The sequence below is a fragment of the Oncorhynchus mykiss genome, chromosome 18 (assembly GCF_013265735.2).
Source record: "Oncorhynchus mykiss isolate Arlee chromosome 18, USDA_OmykA_1.1, whole genome shotgun sequence".
NCBI classification, from domain to species: domain Eukaryota; kingdom Metazoa; phylum Chordata; class Actinopteri; order Salmoniformes; family Salmonidae; genus Oncorhynchus; species Oncorhynchus mykiss.
In genome coordinates this window covers 20160903-20178088 of record NC_048582.1, presented here as the reverse complement: position 1 = coordinate 20178088, position 17186 = coordinate 20160903, and the positions used below count along the sequence as shown (strand labels likewise).

General features: G+C 44.0%; 2 protein-coding genes across 2 annotated transcripts; both read right to left on the bottom strand.

Annotated features, from left to right (window-relative positions):
* Window positions 1-7743: 7743 nt before the first annotated feature.
* On the bottom strand, window positions 7744-10856 carry si:busm1-52i16.2 (claudin-10). The gene is made up of 5 exons (XM_036951385.1): window positions 9632-10856; window positions 9147-9308; window positions 8960-9041; window positions 8745-8855; window positions 7744-8639 (listed from the first exon to the last, which is right to left on the bottom strand). The coding sequence occupies exons 1-5, from the start codon at window positions 9861-9863 to the stop codon at window positions 8240-8242; spliced, it is 987 nt and encodes a 328-aa protein (XP_036807280.1). The 5' UTR covers window positions 9864-10856; the 3' UTR covers window positions 7744-8239.
* A 2768-nt stretch (window positions 10857-13624) lies between these two features.
* On the bottom strand, window positions 13625-15304 carry LOC110495779 (claudin-10). The gene is made up of 4 exons (XM_021571205.2): window positions 14820-15304; window positions 14148-14309; window positions 13983-14064; window positions 13625-13851 (listed from the first exon to the last, which is right to left on the bottom strand). Exons 1-4 carry the CDS (start codon window positions 15289-15291, stop codon window positions 13734-13736), a joined length of 834 nt encoding a protein of 277 aa, XP_021426880.2. The 5' UTR covers window positions 15292-15304; the 3' UTR covers window positions 13625-13733.
* Between the last annotated feature and the right edge of the window lie 1882 nt (window positions 15305-17186).

The following is a 17186-nucleotide window of genomic DNA, read 5'->3' as shown; positions in this document are numbered from 1 at the left end:
CTTTCCAGAGAAGAAACTGAGTACGAAACCACCGGTGATGAGCAAGAGCGAGCCTCCCCAGCCAATAAAAACCGCTGCTCCGATTTCAAAGAGAAAAAATTAGAATGCATATACTGTATACTTGAAACCAATGTTGTTCTAGTGTGTTCCAGCAGTCTCATTGAAAAAAAATCCACTCACTTCTGTGCCTTCAAATTGGGATCCACAGATCTTACTTTGTTACCTCACCAAGAGTACAGGATCAGGCCAGAAAATCATAGGAGGAAAACAGCTATTATTATCATATCACATTTTTTAAAATTGAACTAGGCAAGTAAATTAAGAACACATTCTTATTTATAATGATGGCCTACCCAGGCCAAGCCCTAACCCCGATGACACTGGGCCAGTTGTGCACCGCCCTATAGTACTCCCAATCACAGCCAGTTATGATACAGCCTGGAATCAAACCAGGGTCTGTAGTCACACCTCTAGCACTGAGATGCAGTGCCTTAGACCGTTGTGCCACTCGGGACCGCTGCGCCACTTTGGTGACTAATCAGGTACTCCATAAACATATCTTACCAGACGCCAGATAGGTGATTCCCCCAGCGAAGGTGACCCGTGCGTTGGCGAGCTCTGACCCTCCAATCTTGGTGCACTTCAACCCTATCAGTGTGAGGACTCCAGCGAAGAACCCAAGAATGACAGAACAGATGGACAGAGCCCTTACTGAGTGAAGGAACATTGATGCAGAGTAGAACACAGTTAAACAGGAAGCCAAAGTACAGGACTACAATTATGTATTATACACTGAGTATACAAAACATTAGGAACAACTTCCTAATATTGAGTTGTACCAACCCCCTTTTGTCCTCAGAACAGAGTGTGGACTCTACAATGTACTACAAGTCCTGTGTGGCTCACTTGTTAGAGCATGGCACTTGCAAAGCCAGGCTTGTGGGTTTGAATCCCATGGAGGACCAGTATGAAAATGTATGCACTCACTACTGTAAGTTGCTCTGGATAAGAGTGTCTGCTAAATAACTGAAAAGTTAAAAAAAATGTGTCAAAAGCATTTCACAGGGATGCTGGCCCATGTTGGCTCAAATGCTTCCCACAATTGTGTGAAGTTGGCTCGATGTCAAAAAAAAGCCAGCAGCGTTGCCGTTCTTGACACAAACCGGTGTGCCTGGCAGCTACTACCATACCCCATTCAAAGGTACTTAAGGCTTTTGCCTTGCCCATTGACACTCTGAATGGCACACACACACAGTCCACAGTCCTTTAAGCTTTCTCCTCCCCTTCCTCTACACCGATTGAAGTGGCAAGTGACGTCAATAAGGGATCATAGCTTTCACCTGGATTCACCTGGTCAGTCTATGTCATGTTTTTAATGTGTTGTGTACTCCGTGTATATTGGAGTTTGTGGATTCCACTCTATGGTGTCGCTACTTCCGTCTGCAAAATGTTGATCATGATATTTATAGTCATACTTCTGCCCTGCCCCATTATCTGCCTGTAATGTAGTACTGTATAAGAGCATCTGCTGAATGACAATCAACTGCACCAAACTGCACTGAAGATCTTGATTACAACCCTCCAAGTTGTAAGAGTCAATATCCCATCATGTATCATCAAATGTTAGGTGTCCATATTAAGACAGAATCACACATCCATGCAAGTTGTGACTAGCTGACCAGAACATACCTGGTAGTCCCAGCATGGAGGGGTACTCTTTGCAGTCGGACACCTCCGTTGAGTCTGAGACACAGTCCTTCCAGAGGTTAGAGAAGTAGTTGCTGGTGGTGAGCACCACGCTGCCCACTTCAGACCAGGTCCAGTACTCTATACCCAGGGTGGAGCTCACCAGAATCCAGCCAGCCAGACACAAAGCAGCCTATCTCCATGTACATAATCACCGTCCTATGCTTCATGATGATGGCCGATAAGGAGGATGCTCTCCTCCAGCTTGGCAGTGGTTACAGGGGAAAAAAGCTACGTGTATGAATAGGATTTACCAGAGAAATGGATGTAGTGAACAAAGCTGGAGTGAAGTTCCAGAGTTGCTCAGAGATCTTCGGTCTGTGGAAGTCAAGGTGCAGCCAGGCACTTGCATTGTTATGTCACTGATGCCTCCCAGTCAAACCAGCATTATGGACGTTTGGCTTATCTCACAGGGTTTTGCTCCGTAAGCAAACGTCTTCTTTTCCCACGAACCAGGGGGAGATAGCGTCAGGGATGGGGATTCATGAAACTGGTTTCCTCCCTCCCCTCGTATGGGGGTTTGACACTAGGTTTCTCTCATAGCCCTTTATCTCAAATCACAGTGGATGAACTGCTCCCTCCCGGCTATGGTCACAAGACACTGGTGCATGTAACTGATTCATGTCAATATTCTCTGGACAAACTGATAATGATCTATGTAATATAGCCTATAGAGTAGAGCTGAGGACAGTATCCTAAAGTAGATCTTTATTGGACAATTTGTTTTGCCACAATAATGAAAATAGCATTTTAAAATGAAAAAGAACATGCCAATACACATGGAACATGCCAGTGCAACATGCCACACGATCACAACCAATCACTGTAGAGGTGGGACTTGTTGGATCCCTTTGGCTCCTGTGACTGTTTTGATTGGCTGTTTTCTCTCGTTCAAAATTCTCTGGTGAGGGGCACCATGGGAGATCTGGAGGAGTGGGCCAATTCCACCCTGCTAGCGTATTAAGATATATTCAGAAAACATGCACTCAAGCTTTATGCAAATCGCATTGTAGACTGAAAATACACCATTCATTTAGAGAAGCATGCATATGTGGTGGTGTGTGTAAATCAGGCATGTATGCTTATACTTATACTGTACTGTACATTTAACCTGTTTGAATGGCCTACTGTGAATATAGTGTCAGAGAGCAGTATGGGTCCTAATATGATGAGGAAGCATCCCACTAGTCCAAGCCAAAGAGCAGATCCAATATCATACCTGAGTAGGGGAAATGTAGAAAGAAACAGCTTGATATTCCCATACGGTTTGTTATTCCAACATCTTCCCTCAGATTGTTCTATTTGCGATATTGCCTTAGTTTTGATGGGTCTGCTTTGGCATGTAAAAATGGCTGCTGCAACTGTGTTTATTAACAATAACTGCTGATGTCTGAGACGCCTGCATGATGATGCGTCAGGGATTAGGAACCAATGACAAAGAAGAAAGACATATAGTCAGGATGAGGAAGTTTAAACCCTCGAAGTTAAGGTGATTTGTACGGTATGTGTCCTGAGAGAGGCAGCTGTTAATAGCAGTTTGTCATTGGTTCTCTGGTTTCATCCAATGTAAGGGCACTCCATTCCAACAAAGGAAAACACAGTTCTCACCAGCCCCACGGCTAGACCAATCATCAGAAGCCCTCTCACTCCCTTGATGTACGCTGTGTAACACAGACAGATCTCATTGCTTTGGAGGCTAATCAATTACTGTAACATTATGTACAAAATGAATTGAACCTAGCTTAGCCAAATAAAATATATCGCAAATATCATGTATCGTTGTATTAGTCAGTATGTATCATAGCTGTGTTAGCCTGCCAATATGCTTTAATGAATTATGTTCAATTTAGAGAAAGATTCATATTAACAGGCACCCGTAAGACTCCTGATTATTCCACACAGAGATACCAGATACGAGATGAGAGATTCTAGTACTCAAACCACATTTCACCGTCCTCAGAACCCCAAAGTCCACACAGTTGACCACAGCGGTAGAGTCCGCAGAGCAGTCCTTCCACAGGTTGGACCAGAACCAGGTCACACTGACGATTGAGGACCCACCCTGGCCCCTGACCTGGGCCACCCTGGCCCCTGACCTGGGCCACCCTCCAGTAGTCGATAGCCAGGGTGCAGGCCAAAAACACCCAGTTCAGCATGGACACCATAAGGCCCAGGATCTGAACCAACTTTCTCCACATTCCTCTGTCTGGACAGGTGGAGAGGAGCGCTCACAGGGACCTCCGAGGGTAAGTTAATGGAGCTATTTCAAGGTTATTGGTTTTATCCAATCTAGTCACGGAATTCACAAAAAATGCATAGTTTAAAAAGTATTCCATATTAATTTAGAAGAGCACAAGATAGGAGCATCGGTCTGTCAACTGTGCGGCATGTCACTCTTGGTTTAAATAGGGAACAGTGTCCGGGCAGAATTGAGTGGCAACACCAAAAACAGAGACTGTTTACAGGCAACCTCCCTGACTGCTTTGGCAGGTATGACTGTGCTGACAATATTAGGAAAGTAACATCTAAAAGAGTTGGGGATTATTTATAGACCTTAAAATATCTTGATTTTGATTGGACTACAGTTGAATCGTTTGAAAAGGGAGAACAACAACAACACGGAGTCATGTTGGCTCAAATGCTTCCCACAATTGTGTGAAGTTGGCTCGATGTCAAAAAAAAGCCAGCAGCGTTGCCGTTCTTGACACAAACCGGTGTGCCTGGCAGCTACTACCATACCCCATTCAAAGGTACTTAAGGCTTTTGCCTTGCCCATTGACACTCTGAATGGCACACACACACAGTCCACAGTCCTTTAAGCTTTCTCCTCCCCTTCCTCTACACCGATTGAAGTGGCAAGTGACGTCAATAAGGGATCATAGCTTTCACCTGGATTCACCTGGTCAGTCTATGTCATGTTTTTAATGTGTTGTGTACTCCGTGTATATTGGAGTTTGTGGATTCCACTCTATGGTGTCGCTACTTCCGTCTGCAAAATGTTGATCATGATATTTATAGTCATACTTCTGCCCTGCCCCATTATCTGCCTGTAATGTAGTACTGTATAAGAGCATCTGCTGAATGACAATCAACTGCACCAAACTGCACTGAAGATCTTGATTACAACCCTCCAAGTTGTAAGAGTCAATATCCCATCATGTATCATCAAATGTTAGGTGTCCATATTAAGACAGAATCACACATCCATGCAAGTTGTGACTAGCTGACCAGAACATACCTGGTAGTCCCAGCATGGAGGGGTACTCTTTGCAGTCGGACACCTCCGTTGAGTCTGAGACACAGTCCTTCCAGAGGTTAGAGAAGTAGTTGCTGGTGGTGAGCACCACGCTGCCCACTTCAGACCAGGTCCAGTACTCTATACCCAGGGTGGAGCTCACCAGAATCCAGCCAGCCAGACACAAAGCAGCCTATCTCCATGTACATAATCACCGTCCTATGCTTCATGATGATGGCCGATAAGGAGGATGCTCTCCTCCAGCTTGGCAGTGGTTACAGGGGAAAAAAGCTACGTGTATGAATAGGATTTACCAGAGAAATGGATGTAGTGAACAAAGCTGGAGTGAAGTTCCAGAGTTGCTCAGAGATCTTCGGTCTGTGGAAGTCAAGGTGCAGCCAGGCACTTGCATTGTTATGTCACTGATGCCTCCCAGTCAAACCAGCATTATGGACGTTTGGCTTATCTCACAGGGTTTTGCTCCGTAAGCAAACGTCTTCTTTTCCCACGAACCAGGGGGAGATAGCGTCAGGGATGGGGATTCATGAAACTGGTTTCCTCCCTCCCCTCGTATGGGGGTTTGACACTAGGTTTCTCTCATAGCCCTTTATCTCAAATCACAGTGGATGAACTGCTCCCTCCCGGCTATGGTCACAAGACACTGGTGCATGTAACTGATTCATGTCAATATTCTCTGGACAAACTGATAATGATCTATGTAATATAGCCTATAGAGTAGAGCTGAGGACAGTATCCTAAAGTAGATCTTTATTGGACAATTTGTTTTGCCACAATAATGAAAATAGCATTTTAAAATGAAAAAGAACATGCCAATACACATGGAACATGCCAGTGCAACATGCCACACGATCACAACCAATCACTGTAGAGGTGGGACTTGTTGGATCCCTTTGGCTCCTGTGACTGTTTTGATTGGCTGTTTTCTCTCGTTCAAAATTCTCTGGTGAGGGGCACCATGGGAGATCTGGAGGAGTGGGCCAATTCCACCCTGCTAGCGTATTAAGATATATTCAGAAAACATGCACTCAAGCTTTATGCAAATCGCATTGTAGACTGAAAATACACCATTCATTTAGAGAAGCATGCATATGTGGTGGTGTGTGTAAATCAGGCATGTATGCTTATACTTATACTGTACTGTACATTTAACCTGTTTGAATGGCCTACTGTGAATATAGTGTCAGAGAGCAGTATGGGTCCTAATATGATGAGGAAGCATCCCACTAGTCCAAGCCAAAGAGCAGATCCAATATCATACCTGAGTAGGGGAAATGTAGAAAGAAACAGCTTGATATTCCCATACGGTTTGTTATTCCAACATCTTCCCTCAGATTGTTCTATTTGCGATATTGCCTTAGTTTTGATGGGTCTGCTTTGGCATGTAAAAATGGCTGCTGCAACTGTGTTTATTAACAATAACTGCTGATGTCTGAGACGCCTGCATGATGATGCGTCAGGGATTAGGAACCAATGACAAAGAAGAAAGACATATAGTCAGGATGAGGAAGTTTAAACCCTCGAAGTTAAGGTGATTTGTACGGTATGTGTCCTGAGAGAGGCAGCTGTTAATAGCAGTTTGTCATTGGTTCTCTGGTTTCATCCAATGTAAGGGCACTCCATTCCAACAAAGGAAAACACAGTTCTCACCAGCCCCACGGCTAGACCAATCATCAGAAGCCCTCTCACTCCCTTGATGTACGCTGTGTAACACAGACAGATCTCATTGCTTTGGAGGCTAATCAATTACTGTAACATTATGTACAAAATGAATTGAACCTAGCTTAGCCAAATAAAATATATCGCAAATATCATGTATCGTTGTATTAGTCAGTATGTATCATAGCTGTGTTAGCCTGCCAATATGCTTTAATGAATTATGTTCAATTTAGAGAAAGATTCATATTAACAGGCACCCGTAAGACTCCTGATTATTCCACACAGAGATACCAGATACGAGATGAGAGATTCTAGTACTCAAACCACATTTCACCGTCCTCAGAACCCCAAAGTCCACACAGTTGACCACAGCGGTAGAGTCCGCAGAGCAGTCCTTCCACAGGTTGGACCAGAACCAGGTCACACTGACGATTGAGGACCCACCCTGGCCCCTGACCTGGGCCACCCTGGCCCCTGACCTGGGCCACCCTCCAGTAGTCGATAGCCAGGGTGCAGGCCAAAAACACCCAGTTCAGCATGGACACCATAAGGCCCAGGATCTGAACCAACTTTCTCCACATTCCTCTGTCTGGACAGGTGGAGAGGAGCGCTCACAGGGACCTCCGAGGGTAAGTTAATGGAGCTATTTCAAGGTTATTGGTTTTATCCAATCTAGTCACGGAATTCACAAAAAATGCATAGTTTAAAAAGTATTCCATATTAATTTAGAAGAGCACAAGATAGGAGCATCGGTCTGTCAACTGTGCGGCATGTCACTCTTGGTTTAAATAGGGAACAGTGTCCGGGCAGAATTGAGTGGCAACACCAAAAACAGAGACTGTTTACAGGCAACCTCCCTGACTGCTTTGGCAGGTATGACTGTGCTGACAATATTAGGAAAGTAACATCTAAAAGAGTTGGGGATTATTTATAGACCTTAAAATATCTTGATTTTGATTGGACTACAGTTGAATCGTTTGAAAAGGGAGAACAACAACAACACGGAGTCAGAGAGAGCTTGGTCGAAAGGCAGAAAAGTCCTGCTTGAATGACATGATCAATAGCAACACATGAAACAATGAACGTGATGAAGCATTTGATTTAATGATAGTGAAACACACCCAGGATAAAAAGCCATTAGATACAGAAACATTCCCCCACATACAGATTCACAATTGGATCATCGTTGGGCTGTCATACGATTCAAACATTTAATCGAGTTAATCAAAGGATTTGTTGTGATTCATCGCAAATTCAGAATTTGCTCAAATTGAGTTGTCCAAAGCAACGGTTAGCAAATCAGGTAAATTGATAAAGCACACTTAATTTAACCTCATTGTTAATGTGTTTTGACATCGAATTGTTTTTTTTAGCTGTGTAAATTATGTATTTTGGATATTCTCACTGTATTTTGAAAGCTTTCAGACAATGAGGTTAATCCCGATTTAAAGAACAGTAGTTCACTAAAATTCCATAAAGTTAACGGATTAACTCTGACAGCCCTAATCATCATATACAGTATATACAATTGTTACTTCAGTTCAATCCAGTCAAAATCACACATACTTGAACAGAACCAGGTCATATGTAGGAGTTTTTGATAAACGGTTCTCTCTCGCTCCTCCTTGACCCACTGGATAAAGAGGACACTGTACTACTGCTGCCGCTGCTCACCTCAGAGTGCACTGACCCATGAGACCTCGACCTCGATGAACGACCAGACGTCAAAGACCCACCGCCAGATTTCGAGGACTGCACGGAGTTTGAGGACCGCCCAGACCGCTCTGATTTGGACGCGCGACCGGACTGACCAGACCTTGAGGAGATGGCAGACACATCTGAGCCTGCAGATTTTGAAGAAATCTTAGATGCAGATGGAACCTTGATCTTTGAGGTGATCTGGGATACTGGGGACTGTGGTGTGGTGGACTTGGCCTGGTCGCTCTCAACCTCGGGAAGTTCAGGGATGACTATGGTTTCGCTGGGAGAGATGACATACAAAATGAGAAAGAACAAATCAATGACAAGTGTGTTATGAGTAAATGAATAACTATTCCATGATGAGCATGGCTATGCTTGTACTCACCTCTCGTCCCCACAGAGCAGTTTGCACACAGAGACCAAGTAGAACCAACCCCCTGTCATATGGAAAGCTGATCCCACCCAGCCAAGAAACAGAGGAGTACCCAGGTCAAACCTGTGTGTGTGTGTGAGAGAGAGAGAGAGAGAGAGAGAGAGAGAGAGAGATAATTCATATTATCTTGTAACTGAATGGAAAAACCTGCATCCAAGTCAACTCACTTTAATCCGTCAAAATAGGGGTTGAAGTATTCCCCAGAGACGTATTTTGCGTAGACAGCATATCCCGACGCAGCCAGAAAGCCTGCATAAGACGAAGTGAGTCAGTCAGCTACTCTCAATCTGCTACAGTGTGCATCTACCAGGTTGCTTTCACAGAGAGAAAAGTCAACTGAAAGAATATGTTTACCACTGATGATGTGACAGACTCCTCCAGTAAAGAGCTTCCTGTACTTCGCCTTGTCCTTGCCCCCGAGGAAGGTGCACTCCATCCCAATGAGACTGAGTACGAACCCCAGCATCCCCACAGACAGAGCACCCATCAGCAGGCCCCTCACAATCTGGATGTGGTCTGGTTGATTAGAACACAACCGAACGCACGGTCACATTTTACACTACAGTAGGCTTTAGAACTTCAGTGGAATAACCAATGTCACTGTACTGAAACAGTCTAAACTCACAGAACTTTGTCTGCATTGCTTAAAAGACAGCACAGTAATACTCACACATTAACATCATTTGTTTTAAGCCCTATTTTTTTTTTGGGGGGGGGGGGGGTAAATTAACTTAACAGGCTGTCTTCATATGTGTACCTCTTGTTGATATACGACTTCATGCCCACCATAGAAATAAAATTAGAACACAATTAATGATGCATGTCTCTACGGTACTTACTGTCCACGGACCAGAGCACAGGGAAGTCTTGGCAGTTGGTGACAGAAGTGGAATCGGTGAAGCAGGCCTTCCACAGGTTAGACCAGTACCAGGCCACCTTGATGACAGCCGAGCCGCCCATGCCCCCGATGGACGTGACCTTCCAGCCCTCCATGGCCATGGTGCATGCCACAAAGATCCAGCCCAGCACTGTCATCAGGAAGCCCCAGATCTGCATCACGCGGATTTTCATCCTGATACTCCGGTGTGTGGAGTCAGTCTATATGCTCTATATCTAGATAACCCTCAAGTTGTCTTATTATGACCGTCTCTGTTGCGTTTCCTTTTTCGAGATCTGACTTATTTGGCGATTCCTTTTTCCCTCGTCTATACGATGGTGTGTCTCCTTGGTGGAGCCACCGTCCAGTGGAGCCTGAGTCTCCTGCTGTGCTGTGCTGTGCTGTAGAAGAAACCTGCTCATCCCAGTCATACAGCTTGGTAGCAGGGCTCAGTACGACTAAGGAGACAGTCATTTTGTCGCTCTACCTGGTTGTCACTTTTCCCATACTGCATGAGGGTGGATGTGGGTCTGTTGCTGCTCAGGTTCCCAGAACCCTGTTTGGGTGCTAAAGATGTTGACCTAAGCGTTTATCTCACGTTTCAAAAACATCCATCTCTATGTCCCGAGCTGATTCCTTGGGTTTTTGATTTATTTGACTAATTCTGATCGAATGTATTCGAAATACATAAACATGACCTAGTACGGCCCAAAGGCTATGGGAAAAACTTGACCTCATCTCAAGATTATCATTATTTTAAATACAGTGCTGGTCTGACCTTAACTAGTTCAATAAGAACTCATTAGCTGAGGAATTACAACTTCAGAGTCCGTTGAAGCGCTTCCATTGTCCGTTGACATTGCCTCAGGCTGCGGTAGGTTATTAGCTAGGTGTGCTGCCTGCTTCACTTATATAATTAAAACACAACGTCTTTGGCCTCATATAATTATGCTTAAATCCACGGCTCTCTCTGATGGTATTAGTTGCATGGGGAATGGATTTTCTTGTGGTGAGTGAAGATGAGAAGGGTCTTCTTTGTACCGAGTCCCTCGGCTTATTGGCAAAGTAGATGGGACATTGGATTGGACCCACTGTTGTGATGCATGGACCTATATGGTGGTAATTCATGCTTTTCATTAATCAAGGGCTAATAAGAGAGAATGAACAAAAGAGTGGTTGTGTTCGCTGGCAGGGCCTCACGTTAATTATGGGTTATAAAGCACAAATACCTGCTGCAGAATAACCTACCATGAGAATTGAAGAAATATTAAGTAAGATTCCATCCAAAGATGCATACACAGAACATTGTTTGAATGTCTATCTGTCAATAGTTTGATTCTACGGTCCTCTAAATAAAAGTGTAGGCATACGGTCTGGTGGTGTCTTGTTGAAAGGCGACCAAACTGTGCCTCAACCACAGTCCGAATCTGACTCAACTTGTGTATTTTGTACGGAAATGATTTGCTGTAAATTTGGCAGAAATAAACTTTGGGACACAAGGATTCTGCTGGTGGCCTTCATGTTTGAATGTAGAATCTGATGTGACAGGATAAACATGAATTATGGATGCTTGTGAATCATGTGGCCATTCTGCTTCAATCCATACAAATTAGGAATCTTAGACTTATTGCATACAATAAAACTGTAAAATATATATATATATATATATATATATATATATATATATATGGCGTATTCATTTCTTGATTCATTCTGAAAAATATGGACATCAAAATGGGAAATCACTCACCATTATTGATTTTGTCTAGATGTCTGGCTATCATCCAAACATAGTAGCGTTGTCAGAGTAGGTCCTCTGACCAACCAGAGCTGCGGGACACCCGACACTTGTTTACGGATAGACAGGACTGGAGCAGGGAGCACGGGGCGGCTGCCAGCTGTAGCCCCATGCCAGCTGGTGAGAGTCCCCCGGCTTGGAGGGCCAAAAGGATTCGCGGAACAGGGTTAAGGTTTCCATTGATCAGAAGGTGGAGATAGATGGCAGGCGGCGGGGGGGGGGGGGACTTCCGATTCCCATATCCGAGTCTGAACAAAGATCAACTGGGGCAGGACTGCTGTTGATTGGTAACTCTGTGATCAGTCGAGACAACGGAATCCCCTTTCTGTCTGTGGTGGCTGGTAGGAGGCCATCTTTCAGTGTGAGGTATATTGCAAAAATACAAGAACTTGACAGTTCTTGAGAGCACACAATGTTCTCTATTGACTCTTCCTTCGTCTAGGCTTCACTTGTGGTCTGCTAAAGAGTGACAGCATACGGCAGACGGGCATTGGCTCCACAGTTGAGTTCCGGAGGTAGTTGTCATGAGACACTCATACAGAGGTCCATGTCAAAGTGATAAACCCCCAAATTAAAAAGGCCACTTATTCGATCACCCTTTTCTTTATACTTAATTGGGGCGGCAGCGTAGCCTAGTGGTTAGAGCGTTGGAAGGTTGCAAATTCGAATCCCCGAGCTGACAAGGTACAAATCTGTCGTTCTGCCCCTGAACAGGCAGTTAACCCACTGTTCCTAGGCCGTCATTGAAAATAAGAATTTGTTCTTAACTGACTTGCCTGGTTAAATAAATAAAATAAAATTATCTTTCATCAGATCATTCAGAGAAAATGATCACTGAATTCCTTCTTGTATGCAAAAAAAAACAGCATTTATTGACATTGCCACTGTTTACAACATATTGGGAGATGTACAGGAATGAACCAATCGAGTAATGTCTTTCGATGACCTCAAACGGAAACATATTCCTGATATTTGTTCTTGAGGCATATCTAATGAGCAACAATGGATTTGGAAGAGCACCAGTTCGTTTGTCCCTTCAAGGTGACCCGGGAGTTCATACTGTGATCCTAGCCAAACCGAATTTCCTGCCCTGTGAAGAAAACAAGCTTATCTGATTTATTTTGTTTATCGCCCGTTGACAGAAGAGACCTATTACCTAATGTGGTTTTAGAGAGGAGCCAACAATCTATTTCCTCTTGCTGATTTCAAGGGTTATTTCCACCAGCATTGTTTGTGCCACAGGGGGGGACATTGTTCAAGTCAGTTATACAGCAGAGGCACAGAGACAGCAAGGAGTCTCCTTTGGCAGAGAAGATATCAAAAACAATGTTCTATGTACAGTGCATTGGAAAGAAGTGCGATATCAAGGAAAATAAAAGCAGGTAGCATGCATCACACCCTTAGGTAATGTAATCACACAGGAATCTGTCTCAATAAGGAATTGGGGATCTGGTTGAAGAGGTATGAAAAGGTGACCTCAACAAGCTTAGCCCAAGGGTCAAACTGTCCACGGTCACCTCATATGACCATATGGCAATGCCAGTGTTCCGTCCGTTGTCACACATAGACGTTCTTTCCAAACTGCCTTGAGTGTTCTGCTGGGTCTCGGGGGTCTGTGGAAACTGGCGATTTGTAGAAACTGTTGGCAGACTTGCCGGATTTGTGACGCTTGGTTACCATAGACGTACCACCACTGTAGGAGCACTCTGCTCGACTAGAGGAAAACACTAAGAGTTACTCCTTTGAGATATACAGTGTCCTCATTCCCTTTCCATGGTAAAAACATTTTTTTAAGTCTGAGTTCAGAAGACAGAGAAGTCTCGGATCTAGGCCAATTGTAGTGACAGTTATTGAAGCAGCCTGTTACCTCATCCCACCCTATACACTCGTTCCCTAGGCCCCCCACCCAAGGTGACTTTCACATAAATACGTTGACACTATACACAAAGAAAACATTCAGTCATCAACATACAGTGCATGTCCTTATACTGTTATCACTATGAGACAAGATGTTGACAGTGATCCCTGGATATCCCAGTACTTAAACAACTTCATTACAGTTCATATTAAACTGCTTCATTGACTTACTGAATGACAAGCTTTACGATCCGTCTACTCTATTATAGATACCTTTCCATTTCTGTGTCTCAGTCAACATGATGTTGAGATACATACCGTACTTACAGATTACATAACACACTGAGTAAATGGAGGGGGGGAACACGTCTATCAAAGTAATACTTTTCTGTAATTGACCATCGTTGAATTAAATTGTACAAACTTGCCTGAAGCCCTCTGACAAGGAGAGGCAGAATATGAGTCCTCCTGAAATGCAGAGCACCGAGCCAGCCCAGCCGATGAAGAGCGCTGCGCCCAGCTCAAACCTGGCAACGAGAGGACGGGCATAGCCGGCAAAGCCAGTGACCAGTTAGTACATACATGTGCTCACTGCATTTCATTTGTCGACATGCAGTGCAGTAGGACATTAAGTAGCACAGTTAAGCTGAACACTTACTTTTGAGCAAAAAAGAGTGGGTCAAAGAACTCTGATGTGATCCTGTGGGCGTACAGGGAGCATGCAGTCAAGGAGCAAAGCCCTGCAGAGAAAACGGAGAGGACTCAGCTCTGGTCTAAATAGCAAGGAGTAGTTCAACAAGCACACTATATAATGAATATTCACCATTGAGTATGAAGTGAAGGCCTGAGAGGCCTGTTAGTCTGGCCTTGGTGCTCTCTGAGCCTCCGATCCTGGTACACTTCATTCCCATCAGGGCCAGGGTGGCTCCAAAGAACCCCAGGCACACAGACGCAATCATCAGGCCCCGACACACCTGGATATACGCTGGGTGGGTGGGTGTGGGTGTGGGTGTGGGTGTGGGTGTGTGTGGGTGTGAGGGAGAGAGAGAGATAAAGAGACAAACACAGAGTTATCTCACACTTGTAAAAGTGCTCTGACTTTCTCAGTTTTCCTCTCATTGCCACTTTAAAAGCATTGTATCCTCAAATGGCAGCTTGAACACCCGGTTCAAATGCTGCTCTGGCCTCTGGTGGTGTATTTTTTAGAGGCTCTTGGGCTTAAGCCAACAAAACGATAGGGTTATCAAATTCCAAATAGCACTTTTTTCAAAGCCAGCCATTCATCCCAGGAGACGGATGCTTAAGATGTAACACATCTGTGATTAGGTCAAAGAAATCACACACACACACACACACACAACTCCATTACAGTCACAAACAGACACACATATGCACAAACACAAACACACATGCAAACACAAAATTACACACAATCACATACAATTACAATGGCGAATCACAGCAAAAATAGCAACCAACTAAAGTTTGGACTGACCATCCAGAGCCAGCATGGAGGGGAAATCTTTACAGTTGGACACTCCTGTAGAATCCGTGACGCAGGTCTTCCACAGGTTGGACCAGAAGGTCGCCGTGGTGATGACCGTCCCATCCACGGAGGACACCTTCCAGTAGTCAGTAGGCAACGTGGAGCAGACCAGGATCCATCCAGATATGGTCAGGATGAAGGCAACGATCTCCGTGGCCATGTTGCTCATCCTCCTCGGATAGTCCTGTCCTGTCTGTTGTAGAGCTGGGTCAGGTAAGCTGGTTAACAGCAACTGCGACAGATGAGACTGTCTGTGGAGCTGAAGATAGTGGATGGCGAGCAGAGTCAGTCCAGGATGAATGGTTAGGAGGTGAAGTGTGTCCGTGGTTAAGATGTCGTAGCCTGGTTTATGCTCAACAGGGAGGGCTCTGTGTTCAAGCCTCTGCACTTCTACCTCTGGACCAATCCCAAGGATACACATCACTCACTGACACACACACACACACACACACACTGAGTCAAACACACACATGCTCTCGCTCTCTCACACACATACTCATCCACCCAGCCATGCACGCACACACGCACACACACCGAGACACACACACACACACACACACACACACACACACACACACACACACACACACACACACACACATAGTCACACACACACAGAGTCACACACACACAGACACATTCTCTCTCTCTCACACACATACCCACCCACCCACCCACCCACCCAGCCACACACACACACACACACACACACACACACACACACACACACACACACATACATACACACACATACACACATACACACATCACTCCACAGTAGTCATTTGAGTGAGAGGAGGGGGGTCAGTGAGTGGATCAGTAGGAGATGGGGCTAATTGAAAGTTTTTGAAATGTTTGTTGGTGGACAGGAAACAGAGCTAAGAAACTGACATGTGTATGACAGAAAAATTGACAATAACATGTAGATAGACAGAGGAAGACCGTTGTTCACTCGTTGCAAAGGTTAGTGTCACATAGTTTCCTTACGATTATACTAGCTGAAATTATACAATTCATTGATTTGATTATAAAATGTCCTGCTATAAATGTTTCATACAAGTGTTTACAGTTTTCTACAATCCCGTTGGCACTCATTTCAGAACCTTGTGATCATTTTTCAAAACTCTAGACACAAAACTCAAAACGGTCATCACTTGCAACACAGGCTGTCCAATGTTCAAAACATTGCATTGTGCATTCATATCTTTAAAGAAACCTTGCACTTGCAGAATCATTGGTTCAAATAACTCATTTATAATGAAATAGCATAGGAACATTCATTTAAAATCACCCACACACAAGATACCGATAGTTTCACTGTGTAGTTGTTCGGACAATCATTAAATATTGTAGTACAAAATATGTGATACATGTTTCATTATGGTACTACACGTAAATACATCACTGTAAAATGACTTGTAGAGAGAATACTACAGACACAGTGGAATTATTGAACAAAATCTGAAATTGATTGATGAAATACAATAAAATCGCAACATAGGTTTCTGTGAATCAAAGCAAAAATAATTAGCTACAAAAAAAGAAAAAACTACAGTAAAACGTCAACTGCAGTGTTCCTCACCTGGCTTACTGTAAAAAGCAAAACACAGGTTTGATTACCGTACAAACCAGGCCTGACACTGGTCTGCCGTGATGTCATTGCATGCGTCATCCATGGCCTGGAGAAGGGTGGCTTGTTCATGAGGGTGCCTATCATATACCTTCCAGCTCCACGTGGAGAAAAATTCCTCAATCGGGTTTTAGGAAAGGAGAGTATGGGGGTAAGTACAGGGTGGTAAATTGTGGTTGGGCCTGAAACCATGGTTGCACCATTTGAGCTTGGTGGAACCTGACATTATCCCACACAATGACATAGGTCATGCCATCAGCTCTACAGACCTGATTTAGCTCATCAAGGAAGGTTACATTCGAACCTCTCTCTTTACTAGTCCTTTTACAGTGATGTATTTACGTGTAGTACCATAATGAAACATGTGTCACATATTTTGTGCTACAATATTTAATGATAGAACTAACAACTACACAGTGAAACTATGGTATTTCATGATAAATTAGATATTTGCACCAATGATTCTGCAAGTGCAAGGTTTCTTTAAAGATATGAATGCACAATGCAATGTTTTGAACATTGGACAGCCTGTGTTGCAAGTGATGACTGTTTTGAGTTTTGTGTCTAGAGTTTTGAAAAATGATCACAAGGTTCTGAAATTAGTGCCAAAGGGATTGTAGAAAACTGTAACATACAACACCGTGAATAATTCAGACTCATTCAATCTAACAGAAAGGCCACAAATA

Bases quoted from the DNA above. Each gene is read 5' to 3' on its own strand.
- si:busm1-52i16.2 (XM_036951385.1), bottom strand. From the start codon at position 9,863: ATGAAAATCCGCGTGATGCAGATCTGGGGCTTCCTGATGACAGTGCTG. The intron at 9,042-9,146 runs GTAAACATATTC...CGTCTTATGCAG, and splicing joins AGTCTGTCACATCATCAGTG to GCTTTCTGGCTGCGTCGGGA. The intron at 8,640-8,744 runs GTGAGTACAAGC...CATCTCTCCCAG, and splicing joins CTGCTCTGTGGGGACGAGAG to CGAAACCATAGTCATCCCTG.
- LOC110495779 (XM_021571205.2), bottom strand. From the start codon at position 15,291: ATGTGTATCCTTGGGATTGGTCCAGAGGTAGAAGTGCAGAGGCTTGAA. The intron at 14,310-14,819 runs GTCAGTCCAAAC...CCACCCACCCAG, and splicing joins CTCCATGCTGGCTCTGGATG to CGTATATCCAGGTGTGTCGG. The intron at 14,065-14,147 runs GTGAATATTCAT...TTTTCTCTGCAG, and splicing joins CCTTCACTTCATACTCAATG to GGCTTTGCTCCTTGACTGCA.